This window comes from Nannospalax galili, unplaced genomic scaffold, assembly GCF_000622305.1.
Source record: "Nannospalax galili isolate Female #2095 unplaced genomic scaffold, S.galili_v1.0 scaffold70, whole genome shotgun sequence".
NCBI classification, from domain to species: Eukaryota; Metazoa; Chordata; class Mammalia; order Rodentia; family Spalacidae; genus Nannospalax; species Nannospalax galili.
The window spans coordinates 683,916-708,695 of NW_008328543.1; the positions used below are offsets into that span (position 1 = coordinate 683,916).

Consider the following 24,780-nt stretch of genomic DNA (forward strand, 5'->3'; position numbering starts at 1 on the left):
TATCATCTAATCAATATTTTGTATACATGTGAGAATCTTAAAATATCTACATTTCCTAGCAATTTGGAAAGATATATTTTATAAATCTTTACTAAATTCAAACCATGTTTTTATAGACCTTTTCCATAGCTCACTAAACACATGTAAACATCAAGAAACATCCACTAAAATATCACTCTGTATTTATGTTCGCTATGTAGTATATTCTACATAAAAGAACAGAGCTCCTAATACTGGTGGCTTCTTCCCACCTCTGACCACTATTGATTTGTGGAACATGAAATCTCATTGCTGCATCATTTGAACTTTTCTCAGGGATCCCTCACAGCTTTCAGATATAGAATGATCCCATGGCATCATAGTCCTTCCCAGAGAGCACTGCCTAGTACCTCCTAAAGGCTTTAGGTTATTAACATCCTTACTCCTAGAACCTAGAAAAGTGCTTATTTCCTCTTTAGAGACCTGGTATCTGTTTGATGATAGATCAAGAAAGTTATCTGCAGGTTGGTATTTGGCAGCTTTCTATCAGTCTAGATTGCCTTTTGAAAAATATTCTGTATAGCAAGATATTGTGATTAAAAAGTACAGATAGTTATCCATTTACCTGTGAATTTCATAATTTCATTTTTTTAACAGCTGAATAATATCACACTGTGCATATGAACCACACTTTCGTTATCCATTCATCAGTTGATGAGCATCTAGGTTGTCTCCATTTCCTGGCTATTTTGAACAGAACAGCAATGAACATGGATGAACAAGTATCTTTCCAGTGGGATATAGAGAATATAATGGATGGAGCTACAAATAATCATTCTGAGTGAGGTAACTCAGACCTAGAAAGACAAATGTTGCCTGTTCTCTCTCAAAAGTCGATGCTAGCTTAAAATCTTTAGACAGATGTATTTCCACTGTAAAAATACATAGAAGTTAGGAAAATAATAAGGGACTATGGGTGGTACTCATGAGAGGAAAGATAGGCTGCGTTAGTGAGAAAGGATAAACTGTATTAACAGACTATGAAGGGATAAATGGGAGGGAGAATGGGAACACAGGGCAGGGGGTGGGTAGGGGGGTAATGAACACCAAAGGCATTTAAAAAATCATATAGAAGAAGCCTACTACTATAGAATGTGTTCATATGCAATATAAAATGCATTTAAATTCATATACCACATAATGAGGGTTCAGTGGCCCTAACAGACAACACTAACTAGCAAATGAAAAACCTGAATGTCAGGAATGGATTTACTCTTTTGGAGTTGATGACCAGGGAGGGCCCCATAGACAATCCAAAAATACTGGCTATTACCATTGCTCTCAGTTTCCCACCAGAACTTGATGGTAAGATCCTATTGCTGAAGATACTACATATGTGCACCATAGAACAAATAAGGGGAAATCGAGATGTGACTGACCTTGAAGCTTCGACTCTTCTGCCTAGCTCCCATAGTGCTGGAAGGTGCTGTGCATGCTGTAAGAACAGAAAAGAAATCATGAATCTTACCCAGCTGTCAACCCTGTGAGCAACAGTCATGACTGGTCTGGCAAGATATGCCCACTGGTGCAATAGTGGCCTAAAATTTATGGGAGTAATCAATCACCTTCTAATTGGATTTAAGGCCTTCTTCACAAGATGGAGTCCATACATGACACAGTTATCAGGGCCAAGAACCTGTGTCTAGACAGGTCAAAGTCAACAGAGGAAAGAATACTATTTTTATTCTGCTAAATAGACATAGTATTAATCTGACGCCTCATGACATATTGTTGTACCTATAGATTAATGCATCTCTCACTTCCCACCAGAGGAGCTTCTTCTTGTAGCAGATGACAATTAACACAGAGACCCGTAACTGGCCAACATGCAGAGAATAAGAGGATACAGAGTGCTCAGCCCTAAATGGGACACCTGTATCACACTCCTCCCAAGGCTCTGGGATCATCGCAGAAGAGGAAAAGATTCTAAGAGCCAGAAGTGGTGGATGAATTCAAGGAAACGGTGTTTCCTAGACACAGCAGGATAGTGGCGCATATGAACCCACAATGCTTGCGGCTGCATTCACAAGACCTGAGCAAGCCCAGCTAGATAGACAGGGAGGTGGGCAAGGAGGCCCAGCCCAAGAGGAGTAACTATTGGAAAATGATAGCTTCTGTGAGAGGGCTTGAGACTTGGCTGGTCGAACATACTCTCTGGACAGACCCACTCCAAGAGCATTTGGGGAGCACAAATTAGACCCTACAAGCCTTTTAAAAAAATGAAAAAATACAAAGATTGTATAGTGATAGTTTCTTTATGACATTTTCTAAAGGTCATTAGTGTAGGTATCCCTGGCTGTACTCCCTTCTCCACTCTGCCCTCCCACTTCCCACACCATTTGATCCTTCCTACTCTATCTCCTTCTCCCTCTTCATTCTATCACTCCTCCCAGGAAGCCTCACCCCTCACCTCCATGGCCATTTATTAGTTTCCTGACCTCTCTGGATTGTCCACCTAAAACATGTGACTCTTAGATTTCAAAAACAGAAAGAACATGTGACACTTGTCTTTCTGGGTATAGGTTTTCTCAGGATGATTATTCTTAATCCATCTATTTATCTGTAAATTTCAGAGTTTCATTTTTAAGAGCTCAAAAGTATTCTATTATGTACATATCACATATTTATTATTCATTCATCTGTTGATGGGCATCTAGGTTTTATCCAATTTCTGGCTATTATGTAAAGGGGAGAAATGAACATGGATGAACAGGAATTTCTGTAGTAGGGTATAAAGTCTTTTGGGTACATTCCCAAGATTGGTATGGCTCGGTCATATGGTACACCATTTTCTAGCGTTTTGAGGAATCTCCACACTGATTTCCACAGTGACTGCACCAGTTTGCACTCACACTAGCAGGTGATAAGTAACCCCATTCCCCACATCCTCAGCAGTGTTTGTCATTGTTTGTTTTTTGGATTTTAGCCATTCTGAATGGGGTAAAATGAAGTAAAGAAGAGAAAAATTTACCAAGCCATAGAGGAGACAGGGGTACAGGGCTGCCCAGGTGTGGCCCTGATTCATCAAATGAGCTCTCACACTGGTGACCACCCACTATTCATTCATTCATTCTTGAGCCAGCTTGACCTTCAGACACAACTGAGAAAAATTCTTCCAACCACAAGGGGATGGGTTGAGCTGGTGCTTTGCCTCCAAGGACTGGCCCAGGATTCAGGGGAGCCCTCTGAAATATCTGACTGCCATGCCACTGGCTCTAGGATAGAGCTGCTGACTCACAGAGCAACTCACAATGACTGAGAAATGCAGCATTTGCACAAAGACCTGGCTAACTTGAAGGGCATACACAGCACTAGGGTCTCTCACTCAGAGAGACTAAAGTCCAACTATCCTGGGTTTTAGCCTACTGGGGTTAGGAATCTATTCTTAACCGTAGGGGACTGGCCCTCTGAGAAGACTGGCCTTGATATATATACATTCCAATTCTCAAAGGGGATGTATTTATTTGGGGGAGAAAGTTTGGATGGAAGGAGAATTTACTAACAAAAAAATCTTAACTTTAATAAAATATCAAAGTGATTCTAATATGCATTTCACTGATGATTAAATAAGTTGAACATTTTTAAAGAATTTTTCAGCCACTGCATTTAATCTTTAGAGTACTCCCTGTTCAGCTGTGTGCTCCAATTTTTAATTTGGTTGTTGGTTTTGTGATGTTTAGTTTTTTGAGTTCTTTGTATACTCTAGATACTAATCCTCTGTCAGGGGAAATATCTACCAAATAATTTTTCCTCTTCTATAGGTTGCCTGTTCAGTCTAATGATGGTATCCTTTGATATACAGGAACATTTTAGTTTCGTATGGTCTCATTTTTTCAATTGTTCTTAAAGCTTGCATTATAGGAGTCCTGTTCAGAAAGTCCATTCCTGTGCCTATTTGTTCCAATGTATTCCCTCCTATCTCCTCTTTCAGATTCAGTGTGACAGGTATTATGTTGAAGTCTTTGATGTGTTTGGAGCTGAGCTTGTGCATGGTGAGTAATAGGGATCTAGCTTCATTCTTCTACGAGCCACTGTCCAGCTTGGTCAGCATCATTTGCTCCAAATGCTCCTTATCCTCAGTGTGTATTTGTGGCTCCCAAGTCAGGTGGCTGTAAATGTGCAGATCTCAATACATATATACATGTACATGTTAGAAGGGACATAAACAACTTACCTTATAACAGGGAGACACTGTCCCTCTTAGAAGCCAAATGTTAAGGGCTCGAGAGAGATGACTCAGTAGTAATGAGCACTTGCTGTTCGTCCAGAGTACCTGGGTTCAATAACTAACCATAACCCCAGTTCCAGGGGATCTGACACACTTTTCTGGCCTCTGTGGGGCATTGCATGCATGTGGTACACTTACACACATGCAGGCAAAACACTCATACACATACAATAAAAATAATAAAACTTTAAAAAGAATGCATAGTGTTTTGGTCTGGATGTGAGTGGGAAATATTGTATGAAATTTTAAAAGTGCAATAAAAAATGATAACAAACAAACAAAAGAAATGATAGGATAACAAAATAAAATCCAAAATTCCCCGCAATGGACTCCCTCTCTGGAAGCTGTTGACCTGGGGTCTCATAGACTCTCAAATAATACTGGGCATTGTCCCTGCTCTTGGTGACCTCCCATAACTTGACAGTAAGACACTATTGCTGAAGACACTGCATACATACAGGGTCTCATACATTGTAGGAGACAGGCTTGAGTCTAGGGTGATATTGCAACTGTCAGCGCCCAGGAATCCTGGCTCTGTAATCTGAAACCCAGTATGCTAATGAGGCATCCTACCCTTTATTCTGTGATAGGATGTTAAGTCTGTTATGCTAATAGGATGATGGTAATAAGGTATCCTACTTGCTGTACTGTGATAGGATGCTAAACCTGTTATGCTAATGAGGTATCCTACTTGCTGTGCTGTGATTGGACCACTACCCCTATATAAGCTTGTGCCTTCCTGCAATCAAACAGACCTGTGTCACTGAACCTGGTCTCCTGTGTCTGCCCTGGAGTCCGGGACTGGGCAGAAGCAGTGATGACAAGAGGCAGAGCAGGGCAAGCAAAAAAGCTGCCTCAGCACCAGGTAAGCAGCCGCCCAGGGCAGGCAGAAGAGCAGCCTCAGCCCAGGGCAAGTGGAGGAACAGCCTCGAAGCCCCTGAGAACAAAGGAGCGGCACCCACTAGAATGGAGGAGCGGTTGCCGCTAGCGGTGACCATAATACATGAGCTGTAGAACAAACAAGGAGAGAACAGGCAGTGCTGACCATGCCTCACCTCTACTGGCTAGTGATCCTGGGGCTGGAAGTGTGACTGGAAGGAAAAATACCATGAGCCTTACCAAGTTGTGGACCCTGCAAAGGCAGTCGTTGGAGCTCACAGAATCTGAAGCACAGATGTTGATCAGATGCAGACTTTTCCTCCATTTCCACCCTACCTCAGTACCTCTGAATTTAGGTCCTCTCTTATTATTATGTTTTCTTTCTTTGAATTTTTTATTGAACGTTTGTGATTGTTAAACAATATATTTTTATGGGGGAGAAGTCTGCATATGATCAAAATTCTCAAAGAATCAATAAATCTATTTTAGGTATAGTGAATCATATCAAAGCTTACTATAATAAATCTGTACTTCAAATACTGGTTGCACAAAAATAGCAAAACAAAATCTTGGGTGAGATTAGCACAATCACTAAATTATTATGTGGAGCTGAAATTATAGGGCGGCCTTAAATATATATGTAACATAAGCAAATATATAATTTGGTTTTCAGATTACCAATAGGGTAAAAATATCAAGTAAGCAATGAATCAGTTTTGTAATTACCATAGAGTAAACTATAAAATTTTATTAATACCAGGATGAATCTTCATTTAAAAGTCTTCACTAAAATTATGAGTAAGGTATTAAGTACCCTTATATGCTAAATCATTTAAGACATAATGACCCATATCAAGGAACACAGATATGACTGGCCACTCTTCCCATTTTCTAAGGGTGAAGTAGTTGACTTTTGCACTCATTTCTGAAACCCGGATGCAGACTGAGGCTGTGGGACCCAGCACTATAAAGAACCACAAGCAGCCACTGAAGTGAATCTTATGATAAGGGATACTTGTTTTCCTGAACCACATACCCTAAGAAGACTCTGGTGTACTGTGTGCATTCCAGGAGTCAGGTACCAATGGCATATATGGAAATGCATGTGTAGTCAGGAATAAGAGATAGTGACTGTCTTGGGACTGCAAATGACCAGAGAAACAGTTAACTTTGGGATGACAGGAACATCTATCATGAAAGCTATGTCAAAAGGAACAATGTGATTGACATGCTTCAAGCCTCTCTGAAAAAATCAAGTATACAAGTGTGCAAGTGTGTAGCCTCTCGAGTCCACTATCCTGAAAACAAATCTTCAATGTTTTTTCAAATATTTTCGAAAAATAGACACAAACACTTTACTTTCCATAAACTGTCAAACAAACAGCAGATAAGATCCCATGATTCACAATGGGGCAGCATGTCCAGGAAAGGGGATAGTCCAGTGAAAACACATCCCATTGGCCTGCTGATGCTTGCTCTTAAAAGTGGCTTCATTCTGCTAAATGTGAAATATTGTACTTTTAAATTTTAATTATTTTTTCCTGAAGTCTGCAAGATAAACATGACTATCTAGTGAGACAAGCAATTTTCAGTGCATAGTCTTTTGAATCAATAATTCATTCCTTGTCCCACCATTGGGAACCCAGTCCTGATTTTCAACAAAGAAGTCCTGGCAATAAACAATGGTGTCTTATTAAATTGTCTGCTGGACTTACTGAAACTTTTAAAATTATTGTACTGCTAACCAGCATTTTCATTGAGCCGTCAAAGACATCACTTATTTATCTTCTCTGCACACATTACACAAACTTCTTGTGTAAGCAGTCTTTCACTTTCAATGTGGTTAACGTGTGGTTTGAGTTGGGGTTATAATTTCTGATGCAGGTGATAAAGGAAATTTTCAAGTAAATGAAGTACTCATCCAGCAAATAAGGTACTTTTAACAACTCACCCCAGCCAACTAGTCCAGCCTTGGAAGACAAAAGAAAAATGAGAAAGAACACAATAGAAGGATGCTTTTGGAAGCCCTTGCCAAGAAATTCCAATGGACTCTCATATGAACACTTGAAAATTGCCTTGTTTTGATATTTTTCTAGTTCCCTGTCTAGAACTTGTAATACTAATTACTCTTGCCTTTACTTCTCCTTCACATCTCCTATTCAGGATTCAAGGACTTTCTTTTCCCCATAGAGACAAGAGTTATGCAATTTGGGAGTCTTTTAGGTAGACCCATTGAAGAGGTCCTCCAATTGCCTCACCCTGCATCCCTGTTCAGCATTGAAGAAGCCAGAGTGGTTTGTGTCCCTATTCCTTATTGGTAATTTGGGTAACCTCTTCAAAGGATGGTGTGATAAGAACAGGAGGTAAGAATTGGCTAGGCAGTTAGGGTAAAAAGACCCCAAAGAAATGTAGCCAGTTTCTTGGCTAAAAGTCCAAATGTCCTTCGGTCTGTTAGCAACATACTCTGTTCCAAAGGCCAAAAATGTCAAAGTATTTGGGATCTTGTATCTAATCCTTAAAAGATTCTAGCGTAACCTCTTCAGAGGGGGTAATGTTGGAGGGGAGGGAGTAGACATGGATTTGACCAAAATCCCTTATATGCATGTATGGAATTCTCAATAAAGTTTTGTAAAAATTAAAAAAAACAATCATATATAAGTAGTTATCTGTCTATATTCCCAGTGAATTGTTCTAGAACCATCCACTGCTCTGTGCATCCCAACTTTCATAGGTATTAACGTGTGTATCTGTGTAAGTGCAGGTGCATGCATTGCACTTTATATATAACCAATGTGTATTTGGGGAGGAAAAGATTTATTTGACTTACATCTCCAGGTCACAGTTCATCACTGAGGGAGCCCAAAAAGGGAACTCAGGACAAGAACTTAGAAGCAGGAGCTGGAGCACAGGCCATGGGAGAACACTACTTATTGGCTTGGTACCCTGGCCCCTGCTCAGCCTGCTTTCTTATGCAACACAGGCCCACCTGCCCAGGGGCAGCACTGCCCACAGTGGGCTGGGCCCTCCCACATCACTCATCAATCAAGAAAATATCCCACAGACATGGCCACAGTCCAGTCCAATGGAGGCAATTCCCCAATGCACCTCCCTCAACCCAGGAGTGTCAAGTTGACAATTAAAGCTATCCAGATATTTGTATATAAACCATTTCTAAATTATATTTAATGCAAAGTAAATGCTATTTAAATAGTGTAAGTAGTTTTTGTACTTCAATGTTTAGCGAATAATAAAAAGTCTATACATCTTCAGTGGAGATTCATTCATATCTATCACCTATCTATCTATCTATCTATCTATCATCTATTTATCTATTCATCTATCTATCATCTATTTATCTATCTATCATCTATCTATCATCTCTCTATCTATCTATATCACCTATCTATCTTACCATCTACCTATTTCTCTATCTCCCTAGCTAACATCCATCGATCTCATTTATCTATCTATCATCTATTTATCTATCTATCATCTATATATCAATCATCTATCTATCTATTATCGTCTATCTATCATCTATCTATCTATCTATCCATCTATCTATCTATCATCTATCTATTTGCTCTATGATTAGTAGATGAAGAGGAAGAGAATATAGAAACAGAAGTGATTAGATGTGTTTGTGTATATATGTGCAATTTTACAGATATTTAATCTGAATTTTATACCTACATGTCTATGGAAACTGGACAGCTTATTGCAAATATTTTTTTCTATTGCTCTTGCATATTTTATAAATTCTGTGCCTTATATAATTACCAATGGGTCTGAGGCCTTGTGGTAAACATCATCTGGTTCACATGCAAGCAAATATTTTGAATATGTTTTTAATTAATTTTCTTTATGATAAAGGCATTACAGTACCTTGGCTTGGCCCCATACTGCTCGCTCACAGAGAGCACAGAGATCATGAAATGTGCTGGTGATTTAACAGCTGGAGACACAGGCAGGGGAGGGAACCAGCAAGACACTGAAAAGAAGCCAATGTCAACTGCAACAATGATCAAGAGTTTTGCTAAACAGAAAGACTTGACTCTGGCAGGCCTGAGGCTTTAGTCAGTTTGACACAAAGGAAAGAGGGCTGCTGTGGGCCCTGATCAATGGAGAGGGGCAAGGGGACCCCAACTGTCCTGCCGTGGTTGCACATGGACTTTGTATGTGTGGACTAAGGGCTCAGACCTGACAGCCAGCTTTGAGGGCAGGCACCAGGCGGTTTGGAAGGGGTGCGTCTGGTTGCGCTGTCCACCAATAGAAATATATTTCCTACTTGATCATTAATTTCAATGTATGTCTTTCAATAAATGGATTGAGAAGTTTCATTTGTTGTTTTCATGCATTAATGAAACAGTTTTAAAGTATTTTTACATTCTATTTTTTGTATTTCTATTTTACATGTATGAATGTTTGTCTGCATGTAAGTTAACCACATCTGTATAGTGACCACAGAGGCCCAAAGAGGGCATCAGACCCCCTGGTACTGGAGTTAAGGATGGTTGTTAGCTGTCATGTGGGTGCTGGGAACCAAACCCCAGCCTTCTGGAAGAGCAGACAGTTCTCTTAACCACTGAGTAATCTCTCCAGGCCACATTATACAAATATTTTTAAAGTTTGTCTTCTTTTTAAATTATGTGTATGCATGTATGTCTGTGTCAGATAAATGACTGTACATGTAGTTGCCCTCAGAGGCCAGAAGCTCCACTCAGAGTCAGGTCCCTGAAGCAAAAGTTACAGGCGGTTATGAATCTGCACACTTGGGTCCTCTGGAGAAAAGTATGTATTCTTAGGCTTTATAGCCACCTTTCTAAGTCCAAGTTTATTTTATTTGATATGATGTGTATGTGCATGTGTCTATGTGTGTGTACGTGCATGTGTATGCAGGTGGAGGGCATAAGAGGGTATTGGATGCCCTGTGCTGTGCTCATAACCCCTGAGTCATCGCCTCACCTCTACAAATACTCACTTTAAGAAGCTCTTTTGTGCCAGCTATGACTCCATGTGGAGGGATTACAAGGAACCATTTATCCACATTCACACTTACTGTCTTGTGGTAGAGAAAACAGGACACAGTCCATGGACGGAGCACATAAGAAAAACAAGACTGGGCAAAGGAAAGCAAAATTAAAAGTGTCGTTTTAGAATGGGAGATCCCATGAGGATTTAAGCAGAGACCTGGATGCAGTGACCTTTGGAAATCTGATGAAGAAAATCACTGTTTGAGTCAAAGACAAGTGGAAGGTCTCTTTTTAATGTATTTTTATTGAGTGTTTCTGCATTTCATATAATAGGTCTTAATCAAATTATACCCGTCCCACAAGCATGTCCCCATAGACCCCCCCATCATATTTAATGCATTCTGTCCTATATGTTGAGTCCTATTCAGTAAAGCATGTGTACCCAGATGTCTCTCTGTGCAAGTTCATTGACAGGAGTCTACTCACCCTATCTAGTCACTTAAAGACAATCAACTCTCCTTCACCCAGCAGTTATCAGTTCAACAGTTCTTTGGCTAGGGTTGGGGCCTGCTGCCCATCTCCAGGGTTTTTCTCTGATTGAGTCAGTATGGGTCTTGGGCACGCTGTTACGATGGTGGCACGTTCATCTGAATAATTCCCAGAGGTCTGGAAGCCTGGTTCCTTATATTCATGCAGCACCCCTGGCTCTTACCGCCTTTCTCCTCTCAGTGGTCCCTGAGCTGTGGGTGGATGACGTTTAACACAGTCCTCCCCAGGGACATGCACTCTGCACTATTTACACGCTGGCTAACTTTGGCCTTCTGTGTGCATTGAGACTTTAACAGTCTGAGCGCTTAGGATTTTAAATGTGTCAAGAAGAGGTGTGCTGTGTGCAGAGGTGGGAAATGATGAGGGAACAGAAATTAGACTTGTAAAAAGTAGATTTTGTACATAAGACTAGGAAAAGCCTAAATTGGGGATTTTCTTTCAAAGTATGATGAATCAGTCCTGGAAGTTTGGCAAAGAGTTTCTCTGGCTTTTTTGTAAGGATGAGAAAATCAGAGTAAGCGATAATAAAACACATTAGGGGGAACGATGGAAATAGCGAGACTAGGCAGATCACCATCAAACCCAGATCTTCTGTCGTATGTGATTAGAACGACACTTAACAACTCTAAGAAAAGGTGTATTTGTAGATGTCGTTTATTCATACCCGAAGCCTTCAGTGGTCTACCTTAACTATTTTGTGCTCACCTACAATGTACCTGGGGGCCTGCTGTGCGTTCAAGTGACGTCCAAGAATTTCAGCAGCTATTTCCTCGTTGCTCTCTCCAGGTCTGCTTACAGCATTAAAAACCTACCCTGGACTCTCCGGATCACTGACCCTGATCCACAGGGAACCTGTACGTAAAGCTGTCAGGGGCCAAGTCACCCTTCAGTCACACCTCCCACCTCGAGCTCCTCTTCTTCCTCTTCCCATTCCTCCTCACGCCACCTGCTTCCCCATTGCAGGGAGGCGGTCTTCAGCCATATTCAGACCCTCTGCTCCTGATGCTTCCACCCTGGAATACCAAAACCCCATGTGCTTAAAAAGTACCATAACACCACCGTGGAAAAAGTACGAAGCAAGCAGTAAACACTTCCATACATATCAAAGATACACAGATATTCTTTTCTGTCTTTTTTAAAATTTTATTTATTTTTATTTTATGCATATGTGTGTATTTTATGCATATGGGTGTATTGCACCCATGTCGTGCAATGCCCGTGGAGGACAGAAGAGGCTGTTGGATCCCCTGAACAGACAGTTGTTAGCTGCCACGTGGGTGCTGGGATTCGAACCTGGGTCTTCTGCAAGAACAATCAGTGTTCTTAACCCCTGAGCCACCTCTCTAGCCCCCTTATCTGTCTTTTTAAAATTAATTGTTGAGAATTTTATACAATGTATTTTGTGTATATTCACCCCTCAACCTCTGCCTCTCCCACACCCACTCCCTCCTTTTTACCCACCAAACCTTATGTCCTCATCTTTTTTAAACCTATGGGGTGTAATTTGTGCTGCTCATAAGCTTTTGGGTGTGTGACCATCTGCTAAGGCATGGGCAACCTACCAGGGACCACACAGGTAAAGAAAACTGATTCTCCCTCTCTCAGCGCCTAGGAATTACCAATAGCTCCTCAGCTGGGGGTGGGAAGCCCTGCAGTGGGAAGCCCTGTCCCCTCCTCTCCCTCAATGCTGGGACTGTGTCTGTTTGAGATTCATGGGCCTTGTACATGCTGTGACAACCACTGTGAGATCATTTGTGGAACTGCTCTGTTTTCTAGTGATTGTTGGTACTTATAGTCCCTTGACCCCTCTCCCACAGTGGTTGCTGAGTGCTGGAAGGAGGGTTAGGGTTAGAGGTGTCCTGTTTAGGGTTGAGTATGGCAAGACATACGCATTAGAGCCATAGTGGTGGGAATGTCCTGGGAGTAACCAATGACTTTCTGCTTGGATTTAAGGCCTGTTTTACAAGATGAAAATAAAACCCTGATACCTCTAGCAAAGAACCTGTGGCAAGACAGCTCGTAGACCCTCTGTGAGAACTTACAACTATTCTTCTGCTAAATAGACAGAGATTAAAGTGACTCATAAAGACTTACCATTATACCCATAAAATCAAGTTTCAACCTCAAGCTTCAAGAGCAGCTTCATTCTACAGCAGACAGCAGTTAATACAGACAGAAAACTGATCTAGGTGCAGGGTGTAAGGGGCTGTGAGATACAGAAATACTCAACAATAAGGGTAAATTCTGGGGCTTCTTTTCTTCAACTTCAACGATCTCACAAAACTAACAAGCACCTCATAATGCATGCATTGCCAAAAACAGTCCCTGTATATACATGACTATCATTTAAATTAATAAAATCAATAAACAAGGTCGGTTAGAGCTTAACTTCTATACGAATTTCTAAAAACCAATTTGTGGGACTGGAGAGATGGCTCAGCAGTTAAGAGCACTGGCTGCTCTTGCAGAGGACCTGGGGCCAATTCCCAGCACCCACATGGCAGCTAACCACTGTCTATAACTCCAGTCCAGGGGATCCAACACCCTCTTCTGGCTTCTGTTGGTGCTGCCGTACATGGGTACATTTACATACATGCAGGTATAACACTCCTACATATAAAATAAAAATACATTCTTGACCCACAAGGAATTATTTTTATTAACCATTTTTCATAGTCAAAACATTTTTTTTCTGTGAGATTTATAGAAACATAAAGTAATAAGATTATAGTCTATTGACAAAAACATAATTTTTATATTTGAAATAGTTCATGTTGCCTGGATACCAAATACACCTAGACAATAAATTCAAATATGAAAAATGCAAAATGAGTAGAATTATATGATTTCTGGTCTCTTTTCCCACTTTATTTGAATCTAATATTTGCTAGTGTATACTCTCCTTTTGCATCTAACATTTGAAGCAGATTTATTATAGTTAACTATGATGTAATTAACTACACATAAAATGGATTTATTGATTCTTTGAGAATTTTGACCTATCCAGACTTGGTGGGGGATTGATGCAAAAGCAAAGGACAGCCTGATTCCCTGTGTAGCTGGGTATTTATTTGCTTTGATGGAAATAGTTTTCCCTTAGGAACCCCAGGCTTGTTTTCAAAGTCAGCACAATGGAAGCATCTACACTTCCAAAAGTTTTCATGCTGCTGTTGTCTATTCTGATGCCAAGGTGGTGCAAAGAGTCAGTGGCACCACTGATGTCACTGTTGGCTGTTAACATAAAGGCACTGATAGGACGAGGTGGACGTCCAGGACCAGCTTGGCAGAGATACCTGTTACTGTCAGTCAGAATCAGTCACAGGAAACTGGTCAGATGTGAATTAGTTCCAGGCACAGATAATCAATGGGATATGTAAATTCAGAATATGCAAATTTATGCAACACTTCTATTTGGAATGCCAACTTTACTTAGAGGGTGATTGTAGAAATTGTGGGGACAGCTTTAACTAGAGTCTGAAAAGAGCAAGTATAAACAGTTGCACAGGCAGGATGAGCCTCAGGGAAGGTGCAGGTGACTGACCTGATGCTTCATTCTGGGGAATTAATGTACCATTTAGTCCTGATTCTGGTGGGTGAGTTTGCAGTGAAATAAAGATTATGTTTCCTAAGTACCAAACTTACTTCCTACAAATATGACTTTGGTCACCAGAGCAAGGATATGAGAAGATGAGAAGGCTCGTCCTGGGATGTTTGCCGCACTGGGCTCCAGAACACAGCAGCAATGTCCTCTTTGTCAGCAGATAGAAATGAAGAGCTGTGAGGAGTTTACGAATGACAAGATAAATAATATCGCTGGAGTGCTGAAACCACAGACGATTACGTATCACAGTTGAAGAGAGCAGGAACGTGTGCTTCTTATGCAACACATTTAGGTGAGAAAAGACAGGATTAATAAAGGACTATGGGAAATTTGCAGCTAATGAATGAAAGTTCTATATTTATGCAAGAAATAGGGATGATAAACAACATACATGTTTTGTTTACATATGTGTATATGTATTCTCTACACACCAGGAAAATCACAAATGTCATCCATTTCTCCCAACATCTTGTGATGAATGTACCATTTTCCCTGTCATTATCCATGGAAAGTGGGTTCATAAAGTTCAGAAAAAACTTAGCTACCTCAAGATTAGGTTGTGATGAACTCCTCTAGAAGTTTTTAGGAAAACATGTTTTGGGGTGTGATTAATATATTTTTTTGGGGGGTCATTTTTTTTTCAAATAAGGTCTCCCTGTAGCTGCAGGGGGCTAGATTCACTAATGCAGACCAAGCTGGCCTCGCACTCACAGAGATCCACCTGCCTCTGCCTCCTGAGTGATTAATATTTAAAGTCAGCCAGCTCTGAATAAAGCAAATGATTCTCCACAATGTGGATCTCCTCATCCATTCAGTTGGAGGCATTAAGAACACATCTCACTTCAAGACCACAACAAAATTCTGGCTTTCTTCCCTATTGGTCTGTCCAATGGGTTCCACACTCAAGATTGAAGCATCAACCTTTACCTGGACTTACACCCTATCAACAAGCCCTGTAGATATAGGTTTAGAGTCCTCATGATCACGTGCACCAATTCCCAAACCCACTAGTTTGTCCATTTTGATGACTCTGTTTCTCTGGGGAAACATAAATGGTGCACAGGGTGACAGAACATTTTGATAGATAATTTCTATCCATCCATGACCAACATGGAGACTACCTACTCAGTGGGGCCTCAGATCTTCCCTTTATTCCATGTATTCCACTCCAGTGTTAGATACTGCCCAGACAGGATGCATTTGGAGTCCTGTGGAACTATCAACTAGCACCAAAATATTTAAATATATTTAAAATTAAATATGAACAAATTATTAGCCTCCTTGACTGTGTAATAAAGAAACCTACTACAATTCTCGAAATGACAATTATCTGTCAAGTTATATAACCTTACAGAGTTCTAATTCTTTAACTGTACAACAGATTCATTAATAACAGTCATGTGTGACACACTGTAATGAATACACAGTTTCCATTAGGTTGTGTTCTATTTTTATCATGTAGTATTATTATGAATAATGAAATGTTAACATTATTATTATCAGAATTTAAACTCAGATCTTTCATAATTTGTACAACTAATATCCTTACATTATCCATGAAAGCGATCAGGAAGGAAGGAAGAAAAGAAAGGATGAAAGGGTAAAGGTGGGAAAGAACGCAAGGGACGAAAAAGAAATTTACTGTAGGCAAAATGTAAAAGCTAAAATGTATTTCTTATTTTTATGTACGCTTAACAAAATATTTATTAACATTTTGATATTGAAACAAATTACAGATTTTTAAAGTTCTGTGTACTTAAATGATGCCTTAGCTTTTGTGGCCTGTTTCACAGTTTGTGATGAATTTTGCTTATGCAAATGTAAAAAGTCCCAATGATTGCACTTGTCCTTCTTAGTGAAATTAACCTTTATGGAAACTTCAACTCTGGTTCTTCCTGCCCTAGAGTATTCTAATAAACTATGACAATTCATTCTCCTTCTGATACAGCACACGGTGTATCATCAGCAAAATCTCTGCCTAGAACCCTTAGTTCCTGCAGCACCTGGACTAATGCAGTGCATATGTTTCCTGCACTGCAGCCATTGGCTTCTTACTGAAGAAAGCCAATAACCAAGGGAAGTGGATATGTATCTTCATAAAGACCAGTGCTATTACAACTTAAAGACCAAACAGATTTTGTTGGCTACTAATTGTAATAGTCTGTGGAAAAAGACAGTAAAACATGAAGAATTTCTAAGAGCATGATCACAGACAAGTGGTAGAAAGAATTCAAGCATATCTTAATAACCCCCCAAAATTGAAACCTGGATTCAACAACGGTATTGCTATAAGTGCCTAAACTTATCCCCCAATTCCAAATTTCATTGTTTATGAAAATGAGGTTCTCTCAACTTCCTGCCAGTTTCGTAAAGTTCAGAGGTTAAGTTGCAGAGCAATTTGTTATCTGTCATCTATCGATCACCTGTCTGTCTCCTCTTTCTTCTCTCTCTGTCCTTCCCTCCTCCCTCTATCTCTTCTCCCTCTGTTCTTGTCTCTCACAGTCCTCTGGTATGTGCCCACAATGTGCCCATACATGCTCACATCATCCCCAGGCACACGTATCCATTCTCCCATGTCGGGAACACCCCTATTCTCATCTCCACAAATGCTCACAATACCACAAAAAAAGCACAAACAACTCCAAAAATGAATCTGAAATAACATGCACACTTCCAAAACACACAATCTTGTGCACACATATTATTTAATAGCTGTACGGCACTCTCATGGGACCATGGTCAAATCTTTAGGTTCATGGCTGACTGAAATAGCACTGTGTGATTTGTACTGTGTGGAGAAATTATACAGCACACTTGTGAACAATCTATGTCAAAGACATTAAGAAGAATTCTGAGATGACCAAGAAATACACAAATAACCAAAGTGAGAGCTACTAAAGTGGTTCTAAGGGCTTTTATAGTAATTGATGACTACTGTAAAGAATATAAATATTTCAAATGAAAAATTTAATTGCATTTCCAAAAATTAATGTTATGTCAGCAGAAGTTTTTATAAATACTGGGATGGAGAAATGGCTTAGCAGTTAAGAGCAGTGACTGCTCTTGTAGAAGACCTGGGTTTGAACCCCAGCACCCACACAGCAGCTAATAACTGTCCATAACTCCAGTTTCAGGGGATCTGAAGCCCTCTCCTGTTCTCTGCCAGCATTGCATGACACAGGTGCACTTACACACATGCAGGCAAAACACTCATACACATAAAATAAAAATTAATTAATTAATTAAGTAAAAACAAATTATAAATGCTATAGAAACAAATGGAAAATATATGAGAAAGAGATCAAAGAACATAGAAATTAGAATTTTGAAAACCTAAACAAAATTCTCAATCATGAAGCTATACTACCCAAGAATTATAGAAACAGGACTTAAGGGTGTCACAGACTAAGTATAAGAGGAAGCATTCCAACTGAAGCCACAAAACTTCAAAGAATTCATAAAATAATACATGAAAAAAATAATATGCCAGCAATCTGGAAAATCTGAAAAAAATTGACACATTCCTAGAAGCACACTCTTCTGCTGCTGTGAAATTTAAAAATGCAGTCTAATAAGATCTGCTTATAACAACAAAACCAGTGGACTTAGCAAGGTGGATAGTGACAATTTCATGGGGTCTAAACTCAAGATGAAGAGCTACAGGCAATCAGTGGCTGCTGAGGAAGGGAGAATCAATTTTCTTCGGGGACTAGATCCCTGAGAGGCCATTTAATTCCCAGTGGGAAGTTCTAAATGCATGTACACAGGAACATCACTAAATGGACTCAGTATATCGTGTGTGTGTGTATGTGTGCGTATGTGTGTGTATCTATAAATGTATGTGTGTATTTGTAATAACAGAAGATGATAAGAACCTGCATTGGAGTGGGGGGCATGGGTAGAGTTGAAAGGGGGCTGGGAGGGACAGAAATAAAGCAAAGACTATAGTCATGAACGATATTAAAAAATCAGAATAATATAAAAACCAATTAACTAAATAAATACAGGGTTCATGCATGCGGGGTTTGTGGCACCCCTGTGATCCCCGCATCTGTAAGGTAAAGGTATGAAGTATGAGTTCTCAAGTTTGAGGCTAGCCTGGATATATAGCAATAGTCGGTCTGAAAAGCACTGCTAAATAAATGGATAGATAGCTAAATAAATATATAGAATAAAAGTTTAAATGCCACCGGGTATGGTGGCACATGCCTTTAATCCCAGCACTTGGGAGGCAGAGGCAGGCGGATCTCTGTGAGTTCAGGGCCGGCCTGTTCTACATAGTGAATTCCAGGACAGCTGGGGCTACAGGGAGACCTGTCTCAAAAAAAGACCAAAAAAAAACCAAACAAACAAAAAAAGTTTAAATGCCAAGCCTTCAAATTATTTTTAAAAATCAAAGAATATGGAAACTTTAAAACCCATTTTTGAAAGCCAAGATTACCCTAACAGCCAAAGATACAATCAGAAAAAGAAAACTACATGCTAAGACTTTGAAAAATATTGAAATTAAATCATCCACAAAATCCTAAAAATTAAAAAGAAAGCATATCAGTAATCAAAGTAAACTTATCCTTGTGATTTGAGAATGAGTCAATGACCCACAAATTAATAAATGTGTCACAACACAAAACAGAATGAAACTCAGAAAGCATTTGATCATGTCAGCAACTGCAGAAAATTTCTTGCTTCCACAATAAAATATCCAAAACGTACATATAAGTGTACGTATCAACACCAGAAAGGTTGTCTTTGAAAAATTACATAGCTAACATCATATTCAACCATAAAATTTGATAAACTTCATTTCAAAATCAAGACTCAAAAATACGTATGAGTCTCCCATGTTTAGTGACTGTAGTACTAGATGTACTAGCAATAGGCAGCAAGTAAGTGAAAGAAATCACTAACATTTGAATGCTGACATTCAATCAGGATTTTACAGATTGAATGATATTAATAAAAACCATAGACAATCAATATTTCATAAGGTGACAGAATACAAATTTGACATATTAAAATCGGCTGTGTAAGTATAGAGCAATAATAAACTTAAAAAGAAGAAATTAATCTCATTTATAGTAGTAACCAAAAATAAAAAAATACATTTAAACCATGTTCTGGAAAATATATCTAGTAAATACTATGAAACGATGAAATAATTTGAAAAATAAAAATAAATAACATTTGTTATTTAAAAAGGAATTAATATGGTCAAATAGGCAGACTATGCAAAGTAATCAACAGCTTCAATGCAATCGCTTCAGAACTCTGTCGTCCCTGAAAATAGAACATCTATCCAAATATTGGCAGAGAAAAATCCAGTTATAGGCTTTGGCCTTCTTTACCCAAATAATGTTATAAAGTGACAGTAGTTAAAGCAGTGTGGTTCTGTAAATCTAAGCCAGAAGTTCAGAAATAGAGACAGAAAACTGCACACACATGCATGGTCAACTAATAACTGTCAATATAAATAAATGTCACATAACTCACTATTAGGTAAATGCAAATTCTAACCTCAGGAGAGCTCCCCACACCAATCAGGGTAGCTGTGTTGGCAAGACTTGGAAAAGGTCCCCTTGGAGAATTCGGTGTGAATGAAAATCTCTACAGTCATTGTTAAAAGCAGTAGGGGTAGTTCTAAGATTTAAATAAAACCTACCCCACCACAGGTGCCGGTCATCCCAAGTTTAAGCATGCAGACAGAGGAAGTGAAGTGAGCAGCAGAGGAGGAGCTTTACAGTGAGGTTGACTGTAAAAGCCTTCGCTACGGGGAATATGGACAGAACCAGAGTGTCACTCACAGAGGAAGGGGTAAAAGTCTGTGACTCTGCATACTTTGCACAAATAAGCAGACATACACAGAAACATAGACATAGACACACACATATACACACTGACATACACACACAGATTCCATAAACACAGGCATACAGACACACGCAAACATACGCATTGACTTACACATGTATACACACACATACACATACATACAGATACCACATACACACGAATACATAGACACACATGCATACACAGACACGTAGATACATACACACACATAGATACATTCACACACACATATATACAGTCAGACACATCACACATACAAACATGCACACACACATACACAGACACAAATATACTCATACACATATATGCACATATACATACAGACACACCACACATGCAGTGACACACACACATTCATACATACATAGACACACAGGGACAGAGACACATAAATACACACACTGACATACACACAGATGCATGCACGCAAACACATGTGCTTACACATACATAGACACATACACACAGATACCACACAGGCATCACAGACATATACACAGACACAAACATGCATGCATAGACACACCACACACATAAACATATATAAACATACCACACATACAATGACACACATTCATACATACACAGACACACAGAAACAGAAACAGAGACACACATACACCCACAGACATTCATATGGACACAGACACACACACACACACAAAGACTGGTATGATTTTTCTCTCATGAAAAAGGGAAATTCCTTTTGGAAAATTGGAGAACACACGTACTTCAACATGCCAGCACAGAAAAACATGTGTGGTCAGTCTGACTCACAGGTAGACTCTAAGCCAGGCAAAGTTATGAAACAGTAGAATTCTGATCCCTTGGTCTGATGAGCCAATAGGTGGACATTGCTTAAAAGGCATAAAATTTGATGAAGTCAGGGAAGCTAAGAGGCCACAGGATTACATTTAAAACCACTGCCCCATGGGTGTGTTTGTTTGTTTGTTTGTTTGTTTGTTTTGTCTTTTTGAGACAGGGTCTCCCTGTAGCCCCAGCTGCCCTGGAACTCACTATGTAGACCAGGCTTGCCTAGAACTCACAGAGATCTGCCTGCCTCTGCCTCCCGAGCTCTGGGATTAAAGCCACTATGCCTGGCTTTGCCCTGTGTATTTTAAATGTGCCACATGGGTTAAACTTAACGCAGGCAAACAGTGGTGACCACATGTGGGGTAGGCGTGTCCTCCGAGCGAACTAGAACTGAACCCCAAGAGACTCAGAGGGTCTAAGAACAGACACTGAGAACCCTTAAAAGCGCTAAGGACACTGGGAAAAAGGGTGGGGTGGTTGCTACCTTAGAAGGGGGGAGGGAGGGGGGAGGGTGCAGACTGTTTCCAGTGGTGTGGATCCCGGGATGTGGGAGAGAAGAGCCAAGAGAGTTCACGCCTTTGTAAGCAACCCTCTCCTGGATAGCATAACTCAGCAAGCCTAAATAAATACTCTTACACCCCACACTAACTTGGGAGGGACGTTGTGGTGGCTTAGTCAGGGTTAGAACGTACTCTCTGGGAGCCTAGAAAGCACGTGGGTCGGGGGGGTTTGTACAACACCATGTAAGGCGAGGTGTGTCAACTAATTTGTGCAAATCATATCACAATGTATATACTTATCAGCCATTAAATTGTCCAGATTATATATACACAACTACAAGTAAATAAAAATACTTTCAAAAGACACGCTGACTTTAATTTAGTAATATTTTCTTCAATTTTCATCTTAATCTTTACTGAAAAACCTACTGTCTGAATTCCATCAGTTATTTTCTATTCAATTTACTTTAGAAGCAAAATGGAATATAAAATGTTTTAAATTAAATATGGCATACACTATAAACTGCATTCTCTTAAGCACATTTTCCATTCTGATTAATCAGGTAGGTAGACCATACTCCTCCCTGTATTACCTTCACAGAGGTCTACAGAGATGTCTAGACTGACAACAGCCTGCTACAGCAAATGTGAATCTCACAATGTCAGTACAGCAGTTAGATGTTCCCTGACCTCAGTTTAATGAGAATATACCATTTGATAAGAGGAAGAGGGTCAACATTATGAGAATAAACCCCATTGGAGGTCGTAAGGAGCTGAGGAATAAGCCAAGGAACCTGTACTTCATCTTTATATTACTGTAAAACACATGATATTTATTATTGGTAATTGTAAATCTGTCTAGCATAGATGGGGCTGGAGAGATGGCTCAGTGGTTAAGAGTACTGGCTGCTCTTGCAGAGGACCTGGGTTTGATTCCCAGCACCCACATGGCAGCTAACAACTTTCCGTAACTCCAGTTCCAGGGGATCCAACACTCTTCTGGACTCCACGGGCACTGCATGACACAAGTGCACTTACATAATCACAGGGAATATACTCATATCCATTAAATAAAAGTAAAGAAAATTTACAATCTGTCTAGAACAGAGAAGAGAAAAGGAACTTGTGTATGTGCATCTGAGAGAGACTGAAACTTGACAAGGGTTTGTTGGAACAGCTTATGATGTTTTGCTTTTCTCCCATCAGACCTGTTTTTAGAGATGGATTAATTCCCTTCTTATCTGTACAGGCTATGTTCTAAAACCCCCAGGGGGACTGGTGATGGAGGCATACACCTTAAATCTCAGCACTTGGGAGTCAGAGGCATGGGGGTGGTGGGGGGTGGCATCTCATGATTTCCAGGCCAGGCTTATCTGTATAGCAAGTTCCAGGCCATCTGGATGTACATGTCTCAAAAATAAATAAATTAATTAATTTAGTTAAGTTTAAAAAATGAAATTAATATCCCCAGGGGATTTCTCAAGCGTACAAAAGTCTACAAACACTGTAATTTTCCTCATACACCCATACCTATGGTAAAATTAAAATTATGATATAGTAATAACCACCTAGAACAATTATAACAACATGCTATATATATATGGTCTTTCAACTTAAAAATCTTATCTCTCAGCAACATGGGAGATGATGTCTGGCCTGTGCTGAGATGAAGGAGCTGAGATATGGTAGGAGGCAGCACGGGGTGACTGTCTGGTGAGCAAGCGCTCCTGAAACACAGCCCTGCAGATCGGGACAGCGGATCTGAACTCAGGATGACTGAAGATGACTGGGGACTGAGTGGGCTTGAAGTGATGAATCTCTGTACACAACGTGGCCTTCACCACAGGCAGGACCAGAAGAGCAGTGAGGACTCCATCCCACAGCTCAGATTGCCTCATCTCATGGATCAGAGAGACACAGGATTTAAGAAGTAATTATTTCTGGAATTTCCCTTTAACATTTTCTAACAATGTTTCCTCAAATTACAATCTCTCACACTTAGTTATTGATGCTCTGATCGTTCAAAATATTTCCTTTTCTACAAAAAGTGAATTTCTGTCATCGCTTTAGATGTTCAAGAGGAAATAATTTTCTTTTTTAAAAAATATTTTACTGATTTATTTTATGTGTATGACTTTATTGCCTGCATGTATGAAAGTGCACCAGGGTGGTGCAATACACGCGGAGGTCAGAAGAGGGCGTTGGATCTCCTGGAATTGGAGCTGCAGATGGTTGTTAGCTGCCATGTGGATGCTGGGAATTGAACTCAGGTCATCTGCAAGAGCAGCCAGTGCTCCTAACCACTGAGCCATCTTAGTCCTGAGAGCAAATAATTTTCACCCAGAAATCCTGAGAAAATCAAGTTTGATATTGCTAAACAAAGGGAGGCGTGAAGCAAGTGTCACGGGGTGAATATGGAACGCTGTGAAGACTGCGGAGAGGAACACGCCCAGCTCAGCTGAGACAGAGCATCGTCAGCTTGTATGATGATTAAAACGTCAGTGACGTCAGGACACATCTGGAAAAGCTTATGTGAGATACCGAGAGTTGGATTCTGCAGCAGGATCCAGAAAGCTCTCAAAAATCAGTGTAAATGAAGAGTTCTGTTGCCTGTTTTGCGTTGATTTGTTACACAAACCAGGGAGAAGTACCAGGCAGAACCGTGCTCCGCCAAAGGGAAGACGGGCAGGGGGGTCAGGAGAATTGCTCATCTCTCTTCAAGGGGGTCAGACTTGAGCCAAACAGAGCCACATCCCACATTAATATGTAAGCCCGACAATCAGGCAAGTCGAATGCTGCCAGACCTCCAGGTCAGGCTATTAATGCTTCTCCCTGGCGTAGGCGAGCTGGAGCTGAATGCCAAGGAATACATTTATAATTAGAAAAAAACTTAATTGTGATTTATAGATACCTGACAGGCTGACACCTGAACTTTACTTACACTTCCTGGCTTGACGTTCCTTATATGTCAAAGAGGCACAACTCAAATGGAGCAGTCTGCCTGGGAACTTGATATTCTGTCCTTAGTTTTCCTGCCTGTAGACTTTTGCTATGTCCTTGGACTTTAGCATTTCTATGACATGCTGAATTTCGTTAAAATTAGTAGGATTCTGAAACGATCTCATCGAACTTGCTTCAATAAATTTAAAAATGTTTTACAGAGGCAACTAAAGTTTCAGAGGAATTTCCTGCTTCCATGGGTGTCAGGATTATGTCCCCAACTTGAAAAACACAGGTTGAGCAAGACTGAAAAACCAAAATATGACTTGATACTGCCTGTGAATGTTTATAAAGGTGAAAAGATGAACATTAAAATGTTCATCAAGGGAAATGCAAATTAAAGCTACT

The 24,780-nt window shown here is 40.0% G+C and overlaps 1 protein-coding gene across 5 annotated transcripts in view; it reads right to left on the minus strand.

The window, feature by feature from the left end:
* Nucleotides 1-24,780, minus strand: part of LOC103729463 (protocadherin-15) — a 1,150,197-nt gene that overhangs the window by 668,672 nt on the left and 456,745 nt on the right. For 4 of the 5 annotated variants that reach the window (XM_029560654.1, XM_029560663.1, XM_029560646.1 and 1 more), the window contains exon 2: nucleotides 1,419-1,474. The exons of the other annotated variant lie outside the window; for it this stretch is intronic. Coding sequence is in view for 3 of the 4 variants with exons in the window: in XM_029560663.1 (XP_029416523.1) it covers nucleotides 1,419-1,474 (56 nt within the window). In the remaining variant the exon portion in view is untranslated. The remainder of the gene's footprint in view (nucleotides 1-1,418; nucleotides 1,475-24,780) is intronic. 5 annotated transcript variants of the gene reach the window in all.